Below are 27516 nucleotides of genomic sequence, written 5' to 3' on the forward strand. Positions count from 1 at the left end.
GCTCGCTCCAAGTGTCAAAATTTGTTCTCCAGTTACACAAGAGAGAAAAAGAATCTGAAATGAATTATTTCAAGCTGGTTGAAAATCAGGATAGTCATCCTCATTTTCAGCTACTGCCTCATTTAAAGGGGTACATTATCTCGATACCCATGGAGTGTCCCTCTTCTTTGTATGGACAGGGATTGCATGCACGGCAAGTGGCCAGCCCTGGGAGAGGAGAATGCCACCCATGGAGTGTGTCAGCTTTTACATATGTTTGCAAGCTGATTTTGAGTTGCTGCCATTCAGGAGGAATCTCACTGAAACACCAGTGAGAAAAAAGCATGAGCACAGATAAAAGGAAAGAAACATAAAATTACATACCTGAGGTAGTCTGACTAGTATGATCCTAATCTGAATTTACTGGGAAAATGTCTAGATTTCTTCTCCAATTCCAGATTGTTCTAGCAGATCACTGTTTTGAACTGAGCTGTCAATCTCAAAAATTATCATTTTGTTTCAGATGCCTCCATTGTCCTCTCATTTAATGGCTGCCATTGTGGGGAAAAAAAAAACACACCACACTTTCTTTTTATTGGTTGCCCTAGCCTGGAGTTGCAGATAGTAAATATTCTATTCTCTTCTAATATGGTACTGACATGTCTGTATAAAGGTGATGCTATTCACACAGACCCCTGAAAACACTTTCTGCTCTTAAGACTGAGACAAACTTGGAAGCCAACAGATCCATCAAGCAAGTCCAAGCCGGTGTGGAAATCTCCAATTCCTATCCATATGCCAGCTTTAAGTAGCTCTGAGAAGCACTGGTATAACTATAATGCGACAGTGATTGTATTTCACTCTCTTTTCACTGGTCACACAGTCAGAGGGACTCAGGGTTTGAAGGCAATTTTGTGTAATTACAAAATATAAGGATTAGACACAGATCTCAGTGGTGCCACCAGAAATTGTAACTGGCTCCACTCAGGTTACAACAGATAAAATGGATTTAAGGGGGATTAGCCCATGTGCTATTATAGTGATGCATTTTCAAACTTTTTTTCTCTTTTTCTTTTCTTGTTTGTTTTAATGCTAAAGCAATATAAAAATTCTCACAACCGACTACGTCAGAAAAAGGCACATAAAAATTTATATCCAAATTCTGCTTTGAAGAAGAGTAAATTAAGGTGTGAAGTAAGGTCATTCTGGGCTATTTCACTTGTAGTGAGTGAAATGAAAAAACCAACATGATGATGTCCCTGGTTGAGCCTCCAGCTCAGGATGGAATATAGAATTTACTCGAAAGGAGTAAATAAAAATACTTGCACAGAATTGGAAAATAAATAGAAATAATACTTACAAAAGTAAACAAAGTACAAAGGGTATTAGGATATGTATGATCAGAATCAGCAATGTCCTAGCTTCCTGGATTGGGCTCAGGAGGTAGTCCCCGCTACACAGCAGAAGCAGATTCTCACCAGCCAAGCCTCCCTCCCATGCAGCCGAAAGCAAAAAAACACCAACTAAGAGCCAAAATGCCCAGAGCCAAGAGGCCTCCATGAGCAGACCAGAAGGTCTGCTTATTATATAGGGATAATATAAGAAAGGGAATGGAATAACATATTGTGATATCTGATGCCTCCCTCTGGGGACTTCCCACCTTCTTGGGCGTTCTACTCTATGGTATAACAGTTAATCCTTAATCTACAATGGCGTGTGGCCTTCAAAACCTTTCTAGCCTCACCATAGATTCAGCTTCACCTTTCCTTATGGTGTGATGAAGTCTTGCTAACTATTCACCCACAATTTTATTTTGCTACTGTCAGGGAGGTAAAACAGCAAGAGGAAGAACCTGAGGTAGATGTGTGGGAGCTCCTGAAGAACGCGAATCCCAGTGAATATGAGAAGATTGCTTTTCAGTATGGTATCACTGACCTGAGAGGCATGTTAAAGCGCCTGAAGCGCATGCGCAGGGAAGTGAAGAAGAGTGCAGGTATGGATAAGGCAGAACATTCTCATGTTCAGTAGTCAAACATCCTTAAAATTCCAAACTTGCTTCAATTCAACCTCCATGATGGCAAGGAGTTAGGAGGCAGAGGGGAAACCTTATTGCTTTCTACAACTGCCTGTAATGACAAGTGATAGGATGAGAGGAAGTGGCCTCAAGTTACACCAGAGGAGATTTAGATCAGACATTAGAAGAAACTTCTTCACTGAAAGGGTTACTGGACACCGGATTAGGCTCTCCAGGGAGGTGACTGGATCACCATCCCCGAAGGTGTTTAAAAGATCCACAGGTATGGTGCTAAGGGACATGGTTTAGAACCAGACTTGGTAGAGGTAGGTAATGGATGGACTCAATGCTCTTAAAGGTCTTTTCCAGCTGAAACGATTCTGTGAAATCCCAGCTGCACTAAAAGCCGTCCATCCTGCATTGAGTGAGGACATTTAGTGAAGACATGTCTTTTCCCATCTACCCTACTAAGTAGTATGAGTAGCGTAATGCAGGCATAAATATATATAGCTGTTTTTATGCATAGGTGTATACACATATGTTTATATAAAATAAATATGTATGTTGCATAATACATATACACACACAGCTATCAAAGCTGTGTGTACTCAGTCTAATTCAGAATGTAGTCACACTGCAGAATCATGAAGAGATAGTAGCTTGTACCTGATCAGGATAATCAGATCTGAAAAGCCTTGCACTTACTCAAATGTTTCTGGAAAACAAGCTGATTCCTGCAGACTAGTCTAAGAATAAAGGGAGACACATAGCATTGTGTGCATGCATTCTGAAACCTTTGACAGGGTTTATGCAATGTCATTTCAGCATTCACATTCTCGCTTTCTGATCTTCTTTTATAATAACACCTGGCTTCCACAACAGCTTTTGCCAAGGGTCTTGATCCCGCATACCAGGTGGACAAAGGAGGTAAAGTAAGGTTCATGGTGGAGCTAGCAGATCCAACAGTGGAGCTCAAGTGGTATAAAAATGGCCAAGAAATACGACCAAGTGCAAAGTAAGTATTTTTATTGTATGTAAGCAATCAAATGGGTACACATGTACTTGTCTGACAAGTGTGCTGTATAAATCTCTTTCTTGTCTCAGGCAGCACCAATTGTATTTCTGAATTTCATTGTTCATGAAAAGTATGCAACTGATGAGTATGGGTATGCTCACAATTCAGAAAAGTCCACTGTATGCTACATGTTAATACAGATTGGCTCCTTTGCCTCAAGTGAAATTAATCAAACATCCTTAGTAAAACACAGAGCAAGTTCCTAGTCAGTAATTTTTTAAAAATCAGGAAGCACTATGAGTAAACAAATCACTTGCCCTCAGTTCTATATCTGAAGGAGATCAGACTCCTTCTACAGTAATTGGGTGCTAAGAGGACAGACATTGAACATCACATACTTACCCACTTGGATCATGCACCACCTGAAGAAAGAGGAGTGAGGTTTGTCTCACCGTCCACTACCCAGTTAGCACTCACAATGAAGTCAGAAACCTGCAGTGTACCCTAGTGTACTTCATCACCTGTATTGCCTGCCTATTGGTTTACTCTCTGGCTTTATCTAAAGGAAGTGACTTTTCAGGTGCAGACACTTCAGTACAGGTAGATCAATGGCTGAAAATTGAGGCTGGTCCTTAGTGCAGGTACAACCATCCCTTACAGCCTGGTGTAGAAAATCTCATTCCAAAGTCAGGCACAGCTAGGAATGACAATGTGCAGAGAGCAATGCACAGCAACGTAACAGTCCTAAAAGTTTCTCGGGAGCACAAAATCATAGCAACTTTGTCCTCTGGCCCTATGAGAAAATAGAAAGGAAAAAAGGGGGAAAAAAGCCCTCTTATACAGAGAAAGGGAAAAGGCTGCGAAAGTCAACAAAGTATTTCAATGACTACTCATAGTTGAGAAAAATATATATATATATAATATATAATATATAATATATAATATATATAATATATAATTATATATAATATATATAATAATATAGATAATATATATATAATAAAATATAATAAAGAGGGCAAATCTTTAGCCCCTGTATCTGCCACGAGCAGTTCAGAACTGTTTCACAGGGAGCTTAATAGATACTTCTCTGGTAGAAGGACCTGTATTGAATGTACCAGTGCATTTCTTCCAGGCTGCTGAAGCAGCTGTCAGATGCTAATGAGCTTTGGTCATTACAAACCTGGAGCAGATCTAAACTGGTGACATAAAGGTGAAAGGCTCCATATCTCATTACCAAAACCCCATATCCCATTACTGATCTCTTGTGCCATCTGGCCTACCAATAATATGAACTTCTTAACTTTGGCTATTATTATACTTCACAAAAATGTTAAGAGTGTTGGAATGAGGAAGGTGTCCTGTTACTGGTTATTTTCATCTTTACTCATCTAGAGTTTCAGACTCTATTTCATCTGCCATCCTTCAGAGCCTGCTCATTTTTTACTTTTTAATATCACCTATGTTTGAGGTTTTGGAAAAAGCCAGAAGATGGTTGTTGGCACTCTACACCATAGCTCCTTTTGCTAAAATGTCTATGACAGCTCTGTTGATTCCTGAAAACTGCTTCCCAGGACTCTAATTAGCCTTAAAGCACTTTCTACATAAAGCAAAAGGGGGTCCATTGTTTTTTCTAATATATCTTTGCTGCATCCTTGTTCAAACAGATACATTTTTGAGCACAAAGGTAACCAGAGAATTTTATTCATCAATAACTGTCAAATGTCAGACGATGCTCGCTATTACGTAACAGCTGGGGATGAGAAATGCTCCACAGAACTGTTTGTGAGAGGTAACCACATCTGCTTGCTCCTGTTTCTCTTGTGGTAAATTGGTCTTTAGCTGCAACAGAATCTAGCAGGGAGCACCTTGTTCAGTGTGGATTTGTATCACTCCACATTTTTGTGATCCCTGACCATATTTGTTTTTTCCTTATCCTGTGCTTAGTAATTAGTGAAAGCACTGAAATGAGGATATGGTTATGTCATACTGTGCATTAGGATCTACTGGGGCTGTGGTCTCCTTCATAGTCTTAAAGACTCATTTGTCATAGTGTTGGCTTTATCACATTTAGGTACCTGATGACTGATACTTTTGTGTCAAGTACCCTCAGATCAAGCTTTCCAGCCATTTTCATTCCATCTGCACAGATTTAAGGGAAGACTTAATCAAAAGATATGCATAAGTCACAATTACCTGACCCTTTTCACTCCTACATTATTGATAATCTTACTGGTAATATTCATAGTTTCATAGTTTCATTCAGGGTTGGAAGGGACCACAAGGATCATCTAGTTCCAACCCCCCTGCCATGGGCAGGGACACCCCACACTAGATCAGGCTGGACAGAGCCTCATCCAGCCTGCTCTTAAACACCCCCAGGGACGGGGCCTCGACCACCTCCCTGGACAACCCATTTCAGGGTTTCACCACTCTCATGGTGAAGAACCTCCTCCTCACATCCAGCCTGGCATTCTACATGTACAATAAAAGTCCCCAGGAACCAAAAACTCACAGGGAGAGAAAAAAATCATCAAGTATTTCATAAAGCTGTTGAAAGTAATGAAGCCCACTGGCCCTATAATTATCATAAAATAACTGTTGTACAACAGTCTCTTCCTATTAAATAAACTTGAATTTTGACTGCAGGAATGGGTTAACTCTATAAAGGGACTGTGTTATGTCATCAGGTCATCTTATTGTGTTTAATGGGCTATAGGACCTAATGATAATGCAACTTTATGAAAGGGAACTGGGAGGGGGCAAGAAAAGTATTAATCAGAAAATGTGTTGGGTTTTTGTATTTCACATTTAGTGAGCAATTGCTTTCCTGATTTAAGACAGGAAAACTGCACTGAGACTGATAGTAGAACTTTAAAATAATATAATCCTCTATAGCATGATTTTGAAAACCACTTTCACTTAGTTTTCTTTCTCAGATTATACATCTGTAATTTTCTTTTTCCAAAGACCCTCCAATTTTGGTGACCAAAGGCCTGGAGGATACCAGTACCTATATTGGTGAACGAGTAGAGCTGAGCTGTGAAGTGTCTGAAGATGATGCAAATGTGAAATGGTAAGCCACACTTTGAGCAGACACTGTTCTCCTTGAGAATAAAGTCTAGAATATTTTAATTGTGTGCAAAAATGTGGACAGCTTTTTCTGTACCAGTAAACCTGAAATTAAGAAAAGCTTGAGGAAATGCTATGTAAAAAGGTAGCAACAACAAAAATATCCTTACACATTCATGCACGAGTTTGGTTAACCTTTTCTTGTGCCTCAAGTTTTCTAAAGTCTTCTCTGGAAGTTTCAGTCTATAGCAGTCTTTATTTGTGCAGGACTTCTATTGGGAAAATAAATATTCTTTATTTTCTATCAGGTTCAGGAATGGTGTAGAACTTCCCAATGATCCTAAATCTCGGTATCGAATCAAGGTTGAGGGTAAAAAACACACTTTGGTCATTGAGGAAGCTGCAAAAAATGACAACGCAGTTTACTCAGTAATGACAACTGGAGGCCAGTCAGAAGCTAAGCTTTCAGTTGGTTGTAAGTATCATCCATCTTGCTCTTGAATTCATATATCACAGTTTACTTAGCTTGCAGAAACAAATAATTTGCTTGCCTTTTTCTGGGGCCTCAAAGGGATGTTTAATTTCCATACCAACAGTGACTTCCCTTTTGAACCTTATTGCAGTAGCAGGCAACGGAAAACGAAGTTACCCATTCAAAGTCAACAAAGTGAAATTTCAAGGGAAGTACTTGGGTATTTTTAATCCTTTCACAGGAAAGACAAAACAAGGATTTTTAGGCAGAGACAGAAAGAATAGCATGTTGGAATAAAAAAAAAAGTGGTTGTGTAACTAGAAATACTGCCAACAGCCATCATGGTCACTTGACCTGGACTTATAAGCACCAACATGTGACTATGTAGCTCCCTCAGTATGTTGGTGCAATATCTCTTTAAAACACCTGTGGTTTTTAGCAAAATGTATGTTCCCATTCTCTCAAGCTATCATACCATGCATAAGCGTACACAGTTTGGTAATACTCACGCTGCTTGTCACTATTTTGTGTGAATTGGCACCCTAAGCACAACCAACTAAGGCTGTTCTATTAATACCTTTGAGATTATCCTGCATAGCTATTGAGCTGGACCCTTCTTTTCATGAAAGTTCTGAGGATTTTCCAACTGGGTCACAGTAGAACACTGTAGTTCCCATCATTCTTTGTTTCCTGTGTCAGATTATAGCCAGGCATATTTACTGCATACAGCTGGTACTGTGTGTTCAGCCTGTAGTCTGGTCAAGGGCATCTTACCTGGCAGAAAGTGGAATTGAACTGGGACTCAGACTCAGGTTTTACAAAAGCTAGTGATATCTGTGGGTGTTCACAGGGTGAGTTAAGGCAGTTTAGCAAACATGAGATCAAGTAGTATAGGAAGTTAAGCTTAGTGGCCAGTCAGCATTTGCCATCAGGCAGATGAAACAGGTTGAGAACTTAGAGTCCTCACTTGTAAAGAAATAGTTTGGCAAGTCTCCAAATCATCTCAAACCAGCTGGGAGAGCTATGAAGGAAGTTAGATTACAGGAAAAGTGGGCTGCAATTCCTTGTAGTGCACAGGTCTAAGGTCACAGGTCTTTCACCTCTTGAAAATTTCTTACTGGCTAAAGAGTTTACCTCCAGCACATTCAAATGACAGCTCCTGAGCTTAGATCTTCTACCAGCAATATCCATGGAATTTCCCCAGTCAAGCCATGGACGTTTTAGGTCACCCTTTCTAAATCATCAGACTACATGAAAAGAGGTTAAATCATGTACCTTACATGTGTATATTACTGGTATTTTGATTCAAAAACTTTATTATTGGTGGTATTTTTGTGATCTGAAGACTATTATGAAGGCTGGTAACAGTTTCATCACAGAACCATGAACTATCTCTGCTTCTGTTTTCATAAGTGAGACCACTGAAGATATCACTTGCACTAGAAGACCAGACTGTGAGGCTTGGACAGGAAATCCATCTGAAGTGTGAGATATCTGAGAATGTGACAGGGAAGTGGTACAAAAATGGGCAACAGGTTGAAGCTAGTGACCGTGTAAAGATTTATCACAAAGGAAGGTAAGTCTATTGTGTATTAACTTGCCTTTTGAAGGAATTACACTGTAGAGATGTGCCAAAATGCAGGTTATTTCTCTGCAAGTCACCTGCAGAGAAATCTGCAGGTAATCAAGCCTAATCTATGTCCCTCAAACATTTTTTTTAATCATCAAAATTCATGTCTCTTTGTCTCCTTTCATTTTATGTCTTTCAGCTGTGGAGGACCACAATCAAGTCCTCGATCCATCTAAGTTCATGATATATTAATTTTTCTTGACATTGCTGTTGCTGTTAGCATGGGATGTTAAGTAGTAAAGTAATTGTTAGGCATTCATAGAAATATATAACTTTTAAATGTCTGTTTATCTGAAAGCTTCTGCTTGGTGTGTATCAACTCAGACCATGTATCTCTGCCCATGTGAATTATGTGGCCATATCAGGCTCCTTTGTACTTAATAATCTGCCCATTTTCACTGAAGGTTTGTCAGTTTAAAAAGTACCACAAAAACATCCTTTAATGACATCCCTTTCAGTTCAGCTTAGCAGAACTACAACATACAGCTGAGAGCTGCCCTTGTGATGCCCTTGCTTCTAAATAGGCTTTGAAATATTTCCATTTACTCCATAATGCTCTCTAAGTTACAGTAAGGAACAAGTGCCAGCTGTCCCTTGAACTGACATAAAGTGAAGGAGATCCCTACAGACCATGCAGTCCCATAGCATGAGGTGAGGGAAAGGGAAGCAGGAAGGGCACAGAGGTGAGTCCTAGCTTAGTCACAGCAGGTTATAGAAACCAACTTAGAATATTCCCACAACAAATCAACTAAAGATCTCTTCTTGAACAACTAAATTGTAATCTAATGGCAGCAGCAGAGAACTCCTGGGTCAAAGGGTTTACACTCCTGTATTTTTCTACTTCTCTGTTCAAACCAAAAATATTAGAATTGTTTACATAAGTTGGTGGTTGTCTTGATAATACTTTGTACAAATTACACAGTATGTAATCAGGTAAAATGGCACTTTCAGTTCAGACAGAAAAGGATTTTTAATCAGTTATTTTACACACTTGCAGAGATCTAAGCTTTTCAGGTTTTTCCTTTCAGCTTCAAGCAGCCTTCAAAAAAATAAATTACACAGATTTATTTTTCAATATTTTACAGAATCCACAGATTTGTTATAGCAAGCTCTGCTGTTGATGATGAGGGTGAATACATGTTTGTGCCAGATGAATATGAGATTAATATTCCATGCAAAGTACATATTGTGGGTAAGTATATGGCACTATGACTTCCATATAACACCTCTTTCCCTGACCTTTGGACATTCAAAGCAGTGTGAAATAACTTTAATTACAATTAGTTTGTTTCCTCAGAGCAGGCATTTGACAGTGAAAATAAACCTGATGCTTTGGCACAGCACAAGTGAGCTGGTCATAGTGCACTTTGTGCTTAGGAGTTGCTTGTAATTTAAAAGCCAGTGGGAGCTCCCAGGGAAGGCTTCTTGATGTCAAATTCCTAAATATAAAACACTGTTAAGAGTTTCTGTGAAACACCTGTTGCTATCCTCTTTCCAGATATACAGTGTTGTCATCTTTGAAGAACCAGCTTGCTGACATTGCAAAATGTGATTTAGTTTGGTAAAAGATTCATAGAATAGGTGCATATTTACCTATTCCCTAAATGCATTAAATTATACCTAGAGAGCAAATGCTTCTGGCTCTTTTTTATTCACTCTGTAAAATGGAATGCTTTTTAATAATCACAGTCTTTCAAACAAAAACAAACCAAAGCATTGACTGTTCCCACAATACCTCACCAGCTTTTAACTGCAACCAGCAACTTCAAAGTCAAAAGGAGAGCAAAATAAACAACCCAAGTTTTAGAAAATATGTTCTTTAATTGAAGCTGAAAGAAGTGGGATGTCTGTAGTAGAAAAAGTATTGACAAGGTTTAGGGAGAATGAAGAGTGAAAGGTATCACAGTATCACAGTATCACAGTATCGCTTAGGTTAGAAAGGACCTCGAGGATCATCGAGTCCAACCTATCAACACAGACCCCATGACTAGACCATGGCACCAAGTGCCACGTCCAATCTCCCCTTGAACGCCTCCAGGGTCGATGACTCAACCACCTCCCTGGGCAACCCGTTCCAATGACGAATGACTCGCTCGGTGAAGAACTTCCTCCTCACCTCGAGTCTAAACCTCCCCTGGCGCAGCTTGAGACTGTGTCCCCTTGTTCTGGTGCTGGTTGCCTGGGAGAAGAGACCAACCCCTTCCTGGCTACAACCACCTTTCAGCATTATAAGGGTTTGCCAACCAATATAACTTCCAATACATTAAAAGAAAAGTAGTAAGAGGATATTCCTCATTTGTTCTCCACATGTGGTAAAATGAAAGTGATCATTCACTTTCAGAAAAAAAGGATTTAGGCTAAGAAAACCTTTAAACCATAAGAGCAGTGATGCCTGAAGTGTGGTAAAAGGTGTGTAAAAAGCCTGCAATGGAAATTCTTACGAGTCACTTAGAGGAAATCTCTCTCAGAAGTTACCTGATTATATGTAATTTTATCATAAGAAGATTTTTTTTTTTAATGGTCTTACTGTTGTAAAATTTATCTGGCTCCATGATTTGTTTGTCATTGGGCAACTGTTTTCTTAAAAAGAAATTTTCTTCCAAACAAAAAATCATTTGACAAAAAAATACCTGCAAAATACAAAACATAGAGCGTGTTTCTGTATGCTGCAGACCTGCACCAAGTCACTGATCTCTCAGAGTGGCAGCCACAAGGCAAACCTGGACAATCTCTCCTTTTTCAGATCCTCCTAAACTCCACCTGGATGGTCTCGGGGAAAATAACACTGTGACAGTTGTGGCAGGAAGCAAACTACGACTGGAGATCCCCATCACTGGCGAGCCAACTCCAAAAGTTGTGTGGAGTAGAGGGGATAAGGTAGATTGTCATTGTATATGTTTCTGTAGCTTAATGAGATGCCTTTTGCTTTAAAAAAAATAGCTTTTAGCCTTGTGAGGGCATTGATTTTGATGGCAGAAAATAAAGAGGCAATGCACTTTATCCAAAAAATACCTCTCCTACCTGAAAAACAAATGGTAAAATGGATAAATATTACTTAGTATCTTCTGAGTCTTTTTGAGGAAAGACTGGAATTAACAAAGCAAAAAAATATATAGTTTTCCTATAAATAAACTGTAAAAGAGAGTGACACACAAAATGCAGAAGAGAGCTAGCGAAAATCTACCAAGTGGCTACTTCTTCTGCATATAGTGCTCAGAATGACTGCCAGGTTTTGACAGGAAGCCATTATGTGGTCTGCTTTTGGAAAATGAATGATAAATTCTGATGAAGTGTCAAACGTTCAATAAAAGCACAGGCTGGGCAATTGGCTTCTTGCATCTGGTGTCCTAATGCAAAACTTTGCTAGAACAGTCCTTAGCTGTACAATACCCAAAAAAGCCACTTTTCACATTTAAATCTTCATTGCACTATGAGGAAGTTGGAACATGTTATTATTACTGGTTTGTCAAACCTATCTGCTCAAATCTCTGGCTACTATTTTTCCAGTATTAACTGTAGTATTGGCCCTTGTGCACTTCACCAAATAGGGAATTATTCTAGGAGAGGTCTTACTTCAAAATATGTGCCAGCATTTGAAATTTATAGAATAGAATAGGAATAGAATAGAATAGAATAGAATAGAATAGAATAGAATAGAATAGAATAGAATAGAATAGAATAGAATAGAATAGAATAGAATAGAATAGAATTAACCAGGTTGGAAAAGACCTATGAGATCATCCAGTCCAACCTATGATCCAACACTATCTAATCAACTAAACCATGGCACCAAGCGCCCCATCCAGTCTCTTCCTAAACACCTCCAGTGATGGTGACTCCACCACCTCCCTGGGCAAAATATTAATGACAATGTTGAAAAAAGCATTTTCTAACTCATGGCACAAGTAAACCTAGTGCCTCTTACTTCGAGATGCAATGGTTGAACTGAGTACCAAACAGTTACCATATTTTAAAGTAACTGATTTGTCCCTCGGTTACTTTGTCATTTTTGTGATCATTAGGGTAACTGTAATTCTGAGCTTCAGTGTGATTTTTGCAATGGTTTCTTTAATATTTTTGCTGAAGTGCCCTTTACTGCATTTGTATTTGGATTTTACAGCATTTTGATTCTAAATCCAGAAAATATTACTTTCCCTCTGCTTACTTTGTTTCCCAGGGGATCACAGACAGTGGAAGAATACGGTCAGAAACATACTCAGACAGCAGCTGCCTGGTCATTGATGCAGCCGAGAGGGATGATTCAGGTCCTTTCAGAATAACATTAAAGAATGAGGCTGGAGAGGACACAGCTCTAATCAACATTAAAGTGGTTGGTAAGTCATGTGGAACAGTGCACATGAGCCATGTGTTATCACAGCCCTTTTCAATAAGTGCTCTTTGAAGAGCCCTACATTTCTGCACTCTGACAAGAGACAAATTCTTCTTCCTCTGTCTGAAGGTTCTCTTCTGTAGATGTTCTCCTCCCTTGCTACCAAACTGCTGTTAATTCTCAGAAAACTTTTGATTTTGTCCCCATTTTCAGATGTGGGATTGAGGTGCAAGGATACTGAAGTACACAAGAGCTTAGAGTGGGATTTAAACAGGAGTTAATTCTCAGCCTACTGCCACTTCACACTGCAGGGGCCAAACTTGTGCAGTCATCTCAGGCTGCCCTTAACAGTCTCCATTCTCCATGCAGCTGTAGACTGTTTTACCACAAGTGAAGAGCTTGGCATTTATCCCGTCCTAGCCACCACCCACAAAGAACTTCTTCCTCCCTCCCTCTCTTTCTCCTCTCATTAGGAAGTCCTGTTGCACTTCAAAAACTATTCAGATCTTTTTCTTATTTGGCAATTTTTTATTTCTACCTATGCAAAAAGAAGAAAGTTTTGGTTTGTTTGGTTTTTATATAATACTTTGTTTACAACAGATGTCCCTGATCCTCCTGAGGCACCAAATGTGACTGAGGTGGGTGAAGACTGGTGTGTTATGACCTGGGAGCCTCCAGCAAATGATGGAGGATCACCTATCTTAGGTACATACTTTTTTGGGGGGGTTTTGGTAGTGATGCTCTAAAATAGATAAAAGAAAGCAATCCCAAACAATGGACACTACAGGATTAGAGTTTAGCTTAGGCCTTGCAAAAAATGCATTCTGAGTATCCCATTGCAATAATGTTCTACCCAATCTTCAACTTTATTTGGTATCTGTTTTCCTAACGCTTTGAGATTTGTCATTCTGCATGTTGCCACATTATCAGTCCCCCTACTTGAAAGGTGACCTTTTGTGATCCCAAAGTTTAAACAGTTAGCCTGTTTGTATGTTAGCAGAAATTTCAGAAACAAATTAGTGAGTACACTGGAATATCTTCTAACACACTGAAACAAGACTTTTTCTCTCTGAAGTAAATACAGCAGTGTTGTAAGTGAAGTCTGAGAAAAGCTCACAGGAGGCCATGAAAGCCAGACAGGTAACTACCAGATAGCTTGCACTAGCTAAAGTTTAACAGCAATCCCCTAAGCCACTCTGAGGCTAGAAGTGACTACTGAGGTGTAATTAGAAAGAACACCATTGTGCAGTCAAAGAATAGACACTCCACTGCTGAGCTTTATGCTACCACTTACACTAATAAAATTTTGTTTGGTCAATAGGATATTTCATTGAAAGGAAAAAGAAACAAAGCTCCAGGTGGATGAGACTGAATTTTGAACTGTGTAAAGAAACAACTTTTGAGCCAAAGAAGATGATTGAAGGTGTTGCCTATGAGGTCCGTGTATTTGCTGTTAATGCAATAGGCATTTCCAAACCAAGTATGCCTTCAAAGTCCTTTGTTCCTATAGGTAAGTAATCAAGAGCCTTGAGAGAGGTATGGGTTTAGAAAATTATAACTAATACATTATTCTAGTCATCCAGTTACATGACTGTTGTTCTTGTTGCACCTATGTTACTTTATTAGGTGCTGCATAAACTATATCCCTGAAGGTATGTAGTCTTTTCTATAGAAGAAGCAAGGATGTATAGACAGAAAGATGCACTACAATAAAACAATGACATGCTATAGGTGAGCCTGGTATGGTCAAACTATGATCAATATGTTTCAAGGACCAGAACTGCTGCTTCCATGTTCTTTATCCTTCTCACTCCTCAGCAGGAGGAATTTAACTCTGGGTTTGGCTATGAGCAGGTATGGGATGAGGTACCTGTTTCTCCTAGTTTGGTGTTAATTGGGAAAGATGTGCCAGTGGTGACTGGAAATGCCTAGTAGGCAGGATTTAACCTTCATCTATGATGCTAAATTAGTGGAATATACACCATAAATGTAAACTTCTAGTTGTAACACTATTTTCTGCCTTCTCCCTGCTGCCTGCTTGCTTCAGCTGTCACCAGTCCACCAACTCTCCTGGCAGTGGATGGAGTGACTGATACTTCAGTTACAATGAAATGGAGGCCACCAGACCACATTGGAGCAGCAGGGTTAGACGGCTATGTTGTAGAGTACTGCTTTGAAGGAAGTAAGTGCCAACGACTGCGGTATGTTGCTCATACTGAAACCAGGTGACACTCTCTCCATTTTTTCTCTGTGGGTATCTGGTACACTTACTTTAAGGCAGAGATTAATCACTCAGAAGACCTCAAGCAGCAGGATTTTGTTCAGACTTCTTTTGGTCTGTATTCTAGAACCCATTCATTGATTGTTGTTTAACCCATTTTACGTTTGATCTGAAATCCAAATCAAAAGTCCTACAACCCATTGAAGTACCAAGTACCCTGTTCATCATCAGCCTCTTTTTTGAGCTAAAAGAAGAATCGACGCTGTAAAGAGTGGATGGATGGACAAGTGAATAGAAAATTATGAACAGCCTTAAGTGTGGTCCAAAATATGAGCAGATTGGCCAGGGTTTAGGGGCAGAAGGTCTTCAGTGTGGTAATTTCTATCTTGGCATATTGCCAACTGGCTACTTCAAGTGCTAGTTCCCCATACTGAGGACAGGAAACCTCTCCAATAGCTGACTGTAGAGGTTATCTAGCCATGCAAAGTTCACATCTGGATATTGAATTTCTCCAACATGTCAGTGTAGTTAGATGCAGGATCTTTTACTATGTCCTTCTAAGACATAAATCTATGCAAAGCTGAAGGAGAAAGAGAAAAATAGAAAAGACTGAAATTTGTGAGATTAAAGCAGAAAGAAATAAGGAAATATATTCTGTTTTTCACAACTAAGAGTCTTTGGTAATAAGCATGAGAAACTTAGGGTTTTCCATCAGGTTTACTTCTGAATTGGCATCAAATGAAATCTCTTTTCAAAAAGTAAAATCCACCAACACCTGGGTAAGTATGAAATAGCCTGAAGTCAAATGAGTCCCAATCAGTGGGACTCCAGCAATGCCGTCTCTTTGGATGAATGGGACAGTTGTCTTCAGCTCCACTAGCTGCTCTTCTTAACTACACTTTAAATCAAGTGATGCATCGGACATCTTATTTCATAAAGGCACCTTTTCCAATGAAAGCCTTTCGCCAATGCAGTCTACATCCTGGAGGCAAGAGGTAGAGGACGGAACTTGTCATTCGCACTGTCACGTGTTTCAGATCCATACAATCCAGGAATACAGTAGTTCACAAAAGTGGTCAGATACCAAAGGAGCAGAGTGCCCTCAGCTCTCACTCAGTCGAGTGGGAGAGGGAGCAAAGAAGAACCACTGTCTTTTCTCAGAATCTTGTAGTATTGAGCTGAATGTCTGTAAGGAGCAGGAACAGACTGCAAGAAGTTCAGAGGTCTGGAGAAGATTACCTGAAGGCAGACACAGCTGGAATGGTAGGAAGGGTTTTCTTTGTATATTGGGAGGGAGCTGCGGGAACAGCTCAGAACGAGTAAGCATGCAGTCTTATGTCAAGATGCAACATTCCTATCAAATTTCCATTGTACAGGCGAGATGTATGGGGATATAAGGGGGATGGTCAACGTGAGGACTTAAGTGTATGCTGTATATTTTGTCTGTTTAGCATCATTAGGATGATGGGGGAAAAGTTTAAAGGGTTTATAATATGCTACTGTCATAAAACCCTTGAGATTACAGCACGTGATATCCCAACTGGGTGACAAGAAAGGATGAGAAATAGATGTTTACTAATGCATATGTTTTTTAGAGGAATCTTCCAAATCTCTCTTTTAAGGACTATTAGACATCAGATCATTGCATACCTGTTGAATGGAATAAATGCTCTACTTTTTTTCTTTTCCTGGATAGGTTTAAAACAAATGAAGATACAACAAAATGACAGTCAAGTCTGTCATTTTATTGTTACCCACCTGAGTTAAAATACAATGGGTACAGTGTATTTTACATAGCTTTCTGAGTGTTTATGTATATCTATATATGCTTCCTATATATATATATATACATATATATATACACAATTGACTCTCTTTTTGTATATATGTTATGAAAATGGTTAGAAAGAAGCAAGCTTAGTAGAAATTTTTTTGTTTTCAAGAAAAAGTGTTATTAGGATTTACATCCTTTTTCTCTGTGTCCAGCTCTTTTTTCCTCTCTTGTAATATTGCAGTGCCTCCTTTTCTCGGTCCTTTCCATGCCTGTTTTGCCTCAAACTAATTTCTTCTGTAGTGTTTAATAACTCTTTTTAATTTCAAGGTACTTTTTATAACTGTCTATATTCATTCTGCTGTTCTTTTCCTTATCTGTTTGTAAACTCACTTGTCTTTACCTTCTCCATTCTTTCTTTGTTGTCACTGAAGTAGTTTTAAAGAGGGCTTTTTCAAAACTTTGTTATCATAGCAATCATTAGGAGAAATCACAAGCTCAAAACAGAAAGACAATATATATATATAACTATCATTTAGAAAAAATATGTACCCTGAGCATTGGTTTGCCTTCACAAAAGTTGGTATTTCCCCTTAGTCTGAACCTGATAACTTGATAAACTTGGACTTCCTAAACTCTGGTAGCACCTTAGACAGTTCTCTGCATATATTACTAAACTGGAGTCTCACCAGGACTGTGGATTCAGAACTGCATAGGTGTGAATAACATAAACACAAGACTCCCCAGGGTCATTTTATAACATCCAACTTGAACCTCTTCCTATGGTGATATGGAGTAGACCAAATCTTATTGACATTGGAGAAGTCAATTCCTAGTAATGTATGCTGCTGTCTTTTTCTTGTTTGATGTTTCAAGGGTAGTCTGATAAGCTTGTCCCTAGGACACTACGTCCATCTGCATTTAAAGGGCCGTTGTATCTGCAGATGATCTGTTTCAATACTTAGCAAATAAGCAGTTTGGAGAGACTCTGATGTCTGAGATCTTAGTCAGTGTACCCATTCAGGACCATGCACAGATACTCGGATAGTAATTTTATTATTCTGAAAATAGCCAAGTACCGGACATGAGGAAACCCAGGGCACTGGATGCTTTGTCCAGGAAACAAAGCCTTAGTAAATACATTTATCTGCCACCATCCATGCTTTGAGCCTTCTTTCATTTTCCTTCTATGTCACTTTTGGCTAAATGTGCACTTTTCCTTCTTTGATTTTCCTTCTATGCTGCCTTTAGCTGAATGTGTTCTCTTCTTCTGTTTCTTCAAGTTTTCTTCCAAGACTTCTCTTTTCTGTCTCTTTTACTTAGCATTTCTACTCTCCTTTATGATGTGTTTTCTTCTCCTCCTACACTTTCTACCATCATCATTTTGTTTCATTTCTCTTTTCCCTTTTGTCTCTTTCTTTTCCTCTTTCCAGGGCTGTGATAAAGCCCATAAAAATAAAATAAAATGCAACAAGCCTTATCACCTTTCTTCCTTTATCTTTTATCTTTCCTGTGAGCAACATTTATAACTGTTCTCAGCTTGAGGTGCCTTCTTCCCATCTCTTTCCTCTCTGAAGTCTCTCTAAATTGGGTTCTCTAAAGCCCATCATCTATCTTTGCATACTTACTAACAGGAATTGCTAACCACTGACAAAACGCTCCATCTGTGTGAAAGTGGGTGTCTCTGATTAATTTTAAAGATGGATTCTCACAAGGTATATCGACAGATCTGTCTGAGGAAGTGGGGGAGCCACCATTTAACAAGGAAGGTACAGTATTCAATAGAGGATTTGTGTCTTCTTTAAATCAAAGAAAAACTCTTTTAATAGTAACGATAATTTTATGAAAGTGAATTTTAGGGGCTACAGCCTACAGAATGTTCTGTAGTACATGTTGAGAGGGTGGGGAGGTGCTCAGGAAACTCATTGATTGCAATCCTCTTCTGCTAGAAGCTGAAAGAAGCGGCTTGAAGGAGAACTTAATTCCTAAAAGTAAGACACAGAGTTATGAAAGTGCACCACTATTACACTCTCAGTCTGCAGGGCTCTCTAGTTTATAATAGTTTCCTTGTCTTCTGTTACAATTTTATAATCCAATTTATAATGATGTGGAAAGTATTGATACTGACTTGCTACTGCATAAATCTGCATAAATCTGACTCCAAATGTCAAGGTGCCAGCAATGTTAAAGGATTCTATGTTTGGAGGATAGGCAGGAAAAGAAAGCATCATTTGTACTTCAAGCTTTTCTGAAAGATTGCACTGTTATGCTCTCTCTGTGGATTGCTTGTGACTACCTAGGGGTAGGATAAAAACTCCAAGAATGCTATAGATACATGAATAATTTTGACACAGCTTTCCTGTTTTAAAGGCATGAGGAGAGATTTACTTTCAGTGCAATATTCTGTGTTCCTCTCATCCCTGTCTTCTCAGAGTTACTTTCAAGGATATTCAGTACTGGTTGAAATTAATTGTAAATCCCATTTCTCTCCAAGGAAGCTGTTAAAGCAAGGAAGAGTGCTTTTGAAAATATAGCCTGTGCCCCCCTTGTTTTCTGTCAGCAGAGTTTAAAAACTAATCTGTTTCGTCTCTGGTGCAATTACATGATAAACATTCTAAAAGCATTTATTTCTCTAAATATAAATATACAATTAGCAGAAACCCTTTAAGGTTTGAAACATTTCTCCTAAGTATAAAAGTGAATCAATATCACATTATAGCATAATTAGAAAAGTGAAATAGAGGTATTCCTTCAAGTGTAACATGTCTATAACTGTTCTGCAATTTTCCTCATTTGCACAATGGATATATTTTTAATTCTCTGTTCTTTTGATTCATGCTCCCCTCTTTTCCCTAAACTAGCTGATGAATGGATCGTGGCTAACCCGGAGCTGACAGACAAAACGAAGTTTACTATCAATGGCCTGCCGACTGGCTCAAAAATCCTTGTGAGAGTAAAAGCTGTGAATGCCGCTGGTGAAAGTGATCCCAGGTACCACCCACAGCCTATTTTAGTCAAGGAAGTGATAGGTAAGATCCTCCTGCCTACGCTCACCCACAAATACACTCTGCTTCCATACTTAGCTCTGTTTTTTAAGGCTAATACTTACTTGTTGTTGCAAACTGACAATATGGCCTTACAAAGCCATTGTGCCAAGCCCAGAAATAATGAACCTGTCTAAAAAGATCTCCTTAAGCCTTTTTGTTTCATTTTTGAGCCTTCATTGCTTAGGCTTTCAAGGCATTTTTTTCTGCAGAAGTTACATTTGACGTTGCTTTTCAAAAGTTGCACCAAGTTTCTTGCATGTTCCTATCACCACGGCATTTAGTGTTACCAAACCCAATGGTGTACGGAATGTGACATTGTATGACCAAGACATTTAGGATACTTCACTCGTTAGTCACTTCTGGGAACTGTCGACCACAGAAGTCTCCTATTTATACTGATCCTCATCGGTGCTGCCTCAGTTAATGATAATAACAGTAAAAAATAAATCTAAGTGCCAAACACAAGCTTTTGGCTTTTTTTCAGAACCTCCAAAGATTCGTCTACCAAGACACTTAAAACAAACCTATACTCGAAGAGTTGGAGAAACTGTGAATCTTGTTATTCCCTTCCAGGTAAGAAATGAAAATACCGATGGGAAAATGCTCTGCTTTTCTTATTTTGCTGCTTTTTCACCTATTTTTATTTCTTTGCAAGACCAGGCAAATTAATATGACTGCATCTTAAATGCTGTTTGGGACAAATGAGAAATAAATCTGTTTTCTCTCCAAAACAACCATACACAAATTCTTTCTTGGGTTCTTACAGGGAAAACCAAGGGCAAAAGTATCATGGCAGAAAAATGGTTCTCCAATTGACAAGAATGACATCAACATCCGCAACACTGAAAATGACACTATCATCTTCATCAGAAAGGCAGAAAGGGGCCACTCTGGAGAATATGACATGAAAGTGGAAGTAGAGAATTTGGAGGACAAAGCTACAATAGATATTCAGATTATTGGTATGTTTTGAATAATAGAAATAAATGTATGCCAGAGAAGCAGACTCCATCTATTCCAAGGCTATAAGAAAACAGAGAAACCTCAAAGAGTTTCTCAACAGTGATAACTCTCCACATCCAATTACTTGGCTATAGACTTGTGGTCTCAAGCAAACCTTCCTACACAATGGCAGGTGCTTGATCACAGAATCACCAAGGTTGGAAGAGACCTCAAAGATCATCAAGTCCAACCTGTCACCACAGACCTCATGACTAAACCATGGCACCAAGTGCCACGTTTAATCCCCTCTTGAACACCTCCAGGGATGGTGACTCCACCACCTCCCTGGGCAGCCCATTCCAATGGCTAACTACTCTCTCAGTGAAGATGGGATGTGTCAGTCTCTTTTTTTTTTCACTGTTAGGCTTTGCATGTTCTTGTCTCTCCAGGATGCAACCTTTTTCCCATTGAATCTTATCCATAGCCAGAAATGGTAGCAAATTCATAGCAATATTGTCACAAGTGTCATTTGGAAGAAATTCTGAATGTTGAATGTAAATGAAAGCAGGAAAGACAGAAAACACATTTCATTTTTTTTTCAATCTTTTTTTAATTTATTTTTTTTTACATAACAGGCAAAACTGGTAGCATTGCCCTTAAAATGACTGAATGACTTTGTCTTTTAGCAACACATTTTCAATGGGGTTTAACTTTTCTGCAATATCATGCCCTCATGCAATTCAAGAGTAATTGCATATTAGAAACTACACTCACAAAGTGGTCAAGTCTAATTTTTCACAGTTCTGACATGTCTTAGCTTTGGAAAGGTTTATTTTGAAACCTCAACTTTCCTCTGATGTTTATTTTGGCATGTATGCATTGTAAGAAAAAGAGAAATCAAACTAAGTGGATGATGTGTATAGGAAAGAGAGAGATTGAGACAGAAAACAGTGGGAAAATTCAGATGCCTTTTTTCATTACAGATCGCCCAGGCCCACCAGAGGTTGTAACTATTGAGGATGTCTGGGGAGAGAATGTAAATTTATCATGGAAGCCACCAAAAGATGATGGCAATTCTGCCATTACTGGGTACACTATTCAAAAGGCAGATAAGAAGAGTATGGTAAGTAATAACACATTTAAAAGGCTGATATACTCATGAGTTCTCCCTTTTAAATACAAAAGGCCTTCCACAGTTAAATTGAAGTAAGTGGGCAAAGCATTGATTGCCAGTGCTCAGAAAAACTGGAAGGCATCTCTAAAAAGTCTAAAAATCTGTTCACTGTATCTAAAGCCTAAAATGTTTCTAGATGGTGTCAAAGAGAAGGACTCAAAACGAAAGGATAGATGGATTTGAGGGATGTCATTCTGTTGGGTTTTTTCCTGTCTCAGCAGAGAAAATAAAAATCCAAAATATTAATTCTGAAGCCAGTAGATTGCCACTGGAATCAAAAAGTAGTCCTGTTGTTGTCAAACCTGTAATATCACATTGTGCAAGTTGTTGACACTCACTACCCATGGCAAAATGGTACATTTTAAGTCGTAAACTGCCTTGAGATTTACAGATGAAAACTGCAATATAGAGATGTTTATTTTCATTAAATGGTAGTTGGATTCTAATGTTTAACAGTTACTGCAAATTTAAACACTGGAAAACTAGGACAGCATTTTGGAAGTTATCTTATTTAAATCGCCTTTTGGCACCCACCTCCTACCTCTCCTTTAATATGTTGGTCTGCTTCATGGCCTTATCAATTTGTCTTTACTATGCCACAATCTCCTTTTCTATCCTTCAGTTTTTCTTTCCCTTCAGACTGTAAGAAGGGATTGTCTTTGTGCAGTGACAAGACAATGATGTTCCCTGTCCCTAAATTACTGTGTTAAGGGAAAAGCAGCAACAGTAGTGTCTAGAGTCCAGAGTCATTGGTCATTCAGGTCATAGTTTTCCCACATTCTCTGTTGCATTGAATTCTGCAGTTCTGGCACAGCTGGCCTTTTACAGAAAACTGCCTTCCCAAAAGGCACTTTGGCTTTTAAAGATGACCAAGTATCAATGCCAACCATGGCACTGGGAACTTAGCCCAAGCTGACTTTTAGAAAAACAAGAAAACTATGTAGGGCAGAGTAAAGAAAACTAAAAACACTGCTGTCTTCCTATTGCACAATACAGTCACTGCAGTTTTAGCATTAACCTCTTTCATCTCAGTTTGTTACTTGGGTATTGTGTATTAGAATTGAATTCACATGTCCTGTTACTGCTGCAAGACTAAAGCACTAAAAGACACCTTTCCATCTGAGTCTGTAATATCAAAGGACCACTTGCATAAAATTACATTTTTTACGAACATACAGCCAGTGGAAGAGTGGTTAGATAAGTGCACTGGCCTCCTGTGGTATGTTACTGCAAACCAGTACATGCTACCACTTTTCCCCACAGTCCTGCAGTTTTCTTGTCTGCAGCAGTAACTTTTCTATCAGCAGCATGGACTAGGAATGAAGGAGTCTGCCTTGCATCGCGCAATATGACCTTTGTAAATACTGCATTTCCTAAAATGAGGCCTTGCATCACACAATACCACTTTTGTAAGTCTGTATTTCCTAAAATGAGGCCTCTCAGCTAACAGAGCATAACAGATTTCTGTCTGGTCTTCACTGCTCAGCAGTGAGTCCTTTGGTATTCTCATTATCATTCATTCCATTAATTGTTGTTAGGTTCACTATTTTAATATTCATTAACATTCCCTTGAATGAAAAATCTTACTCCCACAGAGATGCTACTTCTTCCAAACAGTGAATGGGTGAGAGGTGCAGAGCACTGGGGAGAAGTTTGCTGCCTGTGCTTGTGTCTTTCAGGAATGGTTCACAGTCATGGAGCATTACCACCGCACCAGTGCCACCATTAATGAGCTCATCATAGGAAACGAATACTACTTCCGGATCTTCTCTGAGAACATGTGCGGCCTCAGTGAGGATGCAACGATGACCAAAGAGAGTGCTTTGATTGCAAAGGATGGTTAGCTAATTATCCATTCCTTGTCAAAAGGGAAGGGGTTTGTTTAGTGGCTGGAAGGTGATAAGGGCCACATCTCTAAAGTATTCAGATCTATTTCTAGCCCAAACATCAGATTTGGACATTTCATATTAGGACTTCTTGGTTTGTCCAAATAGCTCACAGTTGTTTGGGGGGTGGTGGTGTGTTTGTTTGTTTGTTTTAATCAGTAGTGGGATACTTTCATGCAATCATAGAATGGGTTGGAAGGGACCATAAAGATCATCTAGTTTCAGGCTCTCTGCCATAGGCAGGAACACCTTCCACTAGATCAGGTTGCTCAAAGCCCTGTTCAATCTAGCCTTGAACAATTCCAGGCAGGGGACATCCACAACTTCTCTGGGCAACCTCTTCCAGTGCCTCACTGCCCACAAAGAATGTCTTATCTGTCTAAGAATGATTTAACTAATCTAAATCTATGGTCTTTCAGTTTAAAAGCATTACTCTTTATTCTATCACTACACTGTCAAAAAGAGTCCCTCCTCACCTTTCCTTTTAAGTACTACAAAGGTGCTAGAAAGCCTTCCGAGTCTTCTCTTCTCCAGGCTGAACAACCCCAACTTTCTTGCCCTGTAATTAAAGGAGAGGCCATCTTTGTGGCCCTCCTCTGGATCTGATTCCACAGGTTCATGTCCTTCTTACGCTGGGGGCCTCAGAGATGTGCACAACATTCCAAGCAAGATCTCATAAGAGAGAAGGGGAGAATCAGCTCCCTCAACCTGTTGGCCATGAATCTCTTGATGTAGCCCAGAATGTTGAGCCACACATTGCTGGCTCATATTCATTTTTTTCATTCACCAATGCCCTCAGGTCCTTCTCTGCAGGGAAGGGCTTGGAGGTGCTGGTGGATTAAAACCCATTACTCATGTTCTGACATTTTCTATGTTCTTGGGTCTTAGACTGTCACCACTGGCAGGTCTCATTCAACAAGAACTGGAAGAGGAATAAAGAAACTGTTCTGTTAGAAGTGGTGGGTCACTGCCTCCCAGTGGAGACTTGGCATCAGATCTGCAAGTGCTCCCATCCCCAATCCAATAGATAAGCATAACCCCTGCCTCACATCTGTTGCGGATGGAGCTGGAGTAATTCTGTTTCTGTGATCAGAAATACTGGCATTTCAGAAATTGTCAGTTTGAAATGTTAAAGATTTTTTAAAATAATAAATAAATAAATAACTGTCCCTTTATGGAAGGGGAAATTCTACAAATAGATGGTTTAAAAGAAGAAAATCAAACCAGACCACCTGGTTTATCTGAAAGGAAGGCATACATGAGTGCTATGATGCAGAGGGCAACAGGTCTGTGCAACTCATACAGTCAGGCTGAAGGACTGGAGATCCAGGGTACTGAACTTCACTTCCATTATTAAAAAGAAAGCTACCTCTCTTTTAGAAATGGGATCATGAACAAAAGAATGGGTATCGGGATTGCTTTTCATCACTGCTCACTTGCTCTTGTCCTGAGAGCAAGTATCGTGCCTAAACTGCACTGAAGTCAGTATGAGAGCTTGGGTCAGGTTTCAGTGAAGCGGAGATGTTTAATGATGCCTGCGTACAGGAAGAGATGTCAGTCTGTCCAGCTGGTTTACATGACAGCTTTGTGGGTGAAGATGATTTATTGATGGTACTTTCCAATGTGGAGAGGGGATAAAGTGACAGAAACTAGATTTTACTACCATGTTTTTATTGTACAGAAACTACAACCATTCAGATACCTGTGTTGTTAGTGCACTGTATGGAGCAGAAAGAAAAATGGATTTTCAGATACAGAGCCAGTTTGCTACCAGAACAAACTTTGAAAAGTAACTGGCAAGAGAGTGAACAAGGCTTGTCAAGGCAGTCATCCCACAGTGCATCAGTCAGGATCCATCATGTTCTGTAACATGCAGGGCATGAAGGAAAAGACATAGAAGAGATGTGTATTGTTTTGTGTACCACCTACTCGGAAAACAAAGAGAAGGTCTCAGGTATCTATGCTATAGCATGACCAAGGGACACCATCACTTTGCAGGCTCACTTCCAGACTCCCCTACAAGTGCAATTACAAGTCACACTGGTATCTAAAGCAGGTCAGAACGGACTCTGTAGCAGTTTAAGATGCTTGAGTATTTAGCTACATGCCAAGACACCTTTTAAAAATGGTTTATTTTTGTTTCACAGGTAAAGTCTACAAATATCCAGTTTACGACGATTTTGACTTCAGTGAACGGCCATTGTTTACTCAGCCTCTAGTCAACACATTTGCTGTAGCTGGTTACAACGCTACTTTGAACTGCAGTGTTCGGGGCAACCCCAAGGTACAGCATAGCCCATAACAATATCAGTTAAACCATGAAAGAATTTAACCAAGTAACAAAAATTGTAATGCCTTTTTTACAACTTGTCTCACTCAGAAACTTGGCTGAAGGCTAAAAGTGGTGTGAGCTCTAAAGCACACTAAAAAGAACCCACTTGTCTGTGTTACGGGCATTGTAATAGTTGCTAAATCCACAGGTAGCTCAGTGAAAGGGCAGAATCTCAGGAAAAGCCTGGGCTACACTGGGACCAACACTGACAACAACTGTACAATAAATATATCAGTAAAGGTTATTACTAAAATAAAGCTATAATTATTCTGTAAAAAGCCAATTATGCACTAGCTAAGTGCATTGCAGGAATACCCTAGGGACTGCACTGGTTCTCAGACCCACTGTACAATGCATCTTACAGTTTCTTTTCAGTTGTGTCTTTTTGTAACCTGCTTTTTGTTGTGAGAAACTGAACCGATCTAGCAAAATGAAAACATGGGATTGTTTAAGAACAAGTCTGCTGCTCACTATTCACTGTCACTGCCTCTGACTGCAAATTGCTGTGAAAACATCTGCTTCTTTAATTAGAGCAATCAGAAGCCAAAAGCTATTGCTCAGATGTTTGCTCTCACTGCATGGTACATATTTTACTGGTAATGGGTATATACTTATTACTTTAATGATGTAATAATAGCTGCACTGAAAAAAATATACTTAAAATCAGATGCATGATGCATCCTATGTTTAATTTTGAGTTAAGAACTGCAGTTTCCTTTCTTTCACTACTTTATCTGGTTTGTATCATGTCTGGATTACTCAAATGTAACTGAACATCACAAAAAGTGGTTGAATACTTCAGTTCATAGGTTTGTGCATGTGATTTCTTTTCAATTATTTTTTTTTTTAAACCACAGCCCAAAATAACCTGGATGAAAAACAAAGTTCTTATAATGAATGACCCAAGGTACCGAATGTTCAGCAACCAAGGTGTCTGTACCTTGGAGATCCGCAAACCAAGTCCCTATGATGGTGGAACTTACACCTGCCGAGCAGTCAATGAACTTGGAGAGGCAGAAGTTGAATGCAAACTGGAGGTAAAAGGTAAGAATTCTAAAACATTGCAAATGTCCTGTTTGTCTGAAAAACGTCTACACAGGAATCAAAAGTGTACAAAAGGGAGTTCAAACAACTTTTTTAACTCTCTCAGATGAAAAGAGTAACTCCATTAGGACAAAATACACTATATTGGTTGCTTTGTCTTCTTTTGGATGATCAGCATGCTGTGTTTATGCCATGTTGTCTTTTTTCCTCCTATGTTGACTTACAGCTTCAGTGATTGCAAGGACTTTTTCACAAGTGACAAAATAGTGGAGCGTAATTCTCAGAGCAATGCCACTTACCTGAGAAAAATCCAGTAAGACTCTGCCATAGAGCTCTTTGGGAAAACATTAAGAACATCATCTTGGATAAGAGACATGTCTGAAGGCAATGACAAGAGAAGGAAAGAAGGGAGAAAGATCAGTTCAGGGCAGACTTTGTTTTAAATTTATTTATTAAACAAGCCACACATTTGCTTCTAAAGGAGTTTCTTAGGAAAATCAAGTAGCAAAAATTATTGTCCCAAGGACACAAGCTAGTTAATATCATTGTTGTATTTGCTTTAAGAACAAAGTATTCAAAGCTATGGA

At 39.1% G+C, this 27516-nt stretch overlaps 1 protein-coding gene across 14 annotated transcripts in view; it reads left to right on the forward strand.

Moving 5' to 3' along the window:
* MYBPC1 (myosin binding protein C1) overlaps window positions 1-27516 on the forward strand; it is a 76682-nt gene that overhangs the window by 40849 nt on the left and 8317 nt on the right. For 8 of the 14 annotated variants that reach the window (XR_010987800.1, XR_010987801.1, XM_068142232.1 and 5 more), the window contains 21 exons: window positions 1806-1972; window positions 2876-3008; window positions 4676-4800; window positions 5979-6084; window positions 6389-6555; window positions 7966-8128; window positions 9268-9374; window positions 10926-11059; window positions 12360-12516; window positions 13113-13217; window positions 13834-14022; window positions 14560-14694; window positions 18205-18273; window positions 18454-18495; window positions 19366-19533; window positions 20036-20124; window positions 20318-20513; window positions 21477-21616; window positions 23347-23506; window positions 25701-25837; window positions 26743-26929. Coding sequence is in view for 12 of the 14 variants with exons in the window: in XM_068142232.1 (XP_067998333.1) it covers window positions 1806-1972; window positions 2876-3008; window positions 4676-4800; window positions 5979-6084; window positions 6389-6555; window positions 7966-8128; window positions 9268-9374; window positions 10926-11059; window positions 12360-12516; window positions 13113-13217; window positions 13834-14022; window positions 14560-14694; window positions 18205-18273; window positions 18454-18495; window positions 19366-19533; window positions 20036-20124; window positions 20318-20513; window positions 21477-21616; window positions 23347-23506; window positions 25701-25837; window positions 26743-26929 (2876 nt within the window). In the remaining 2 variants the exon portion in view is untranslated. The remainder of the gene's footprint in view (window positions 1-1805; window positions 1973-2875; window positions 3009-4675; window positions 4801-5978; window positions 6085-6388; window positions 6556-7965; window positions 8129-9267; window positions 9375-10925; window positions 11060-12359; window positions 12517-13112; window positions 13218-13833; window positions 14023-14559; window positions 14695-18204; window positions 18274-18453; window positions 18496-19365; window positions 19534-20035; window positions 20125-20317; window positions 20514-21476; window positions 21617-23346; window positions 23507-25700; window positions 25838-26742; window positions 26930-27516) is intronic. The other 6 variants (XM_068142241.1, XM_068142243.1, XM_068142240.1 and 3 more) reach the window with 2 other exon arrangements.

The sequence above is a fragment of the Melanerpes formicivorus genome, unplaced genomic scaffold (assembly GCF_026170545.1).
Source record: "Melanerpes formicivorus ecotype bairdi unplaced genomic scaffold, bMelFor1.0.p_v2 SCAF_8, whole genome shotgun sequence".
Lineage (NCBI taxonomy): Eukaryota > Metazoa > Chordata > Aves > Piciformes > Picidae > Melanerpes > Melanerpes formicivorus.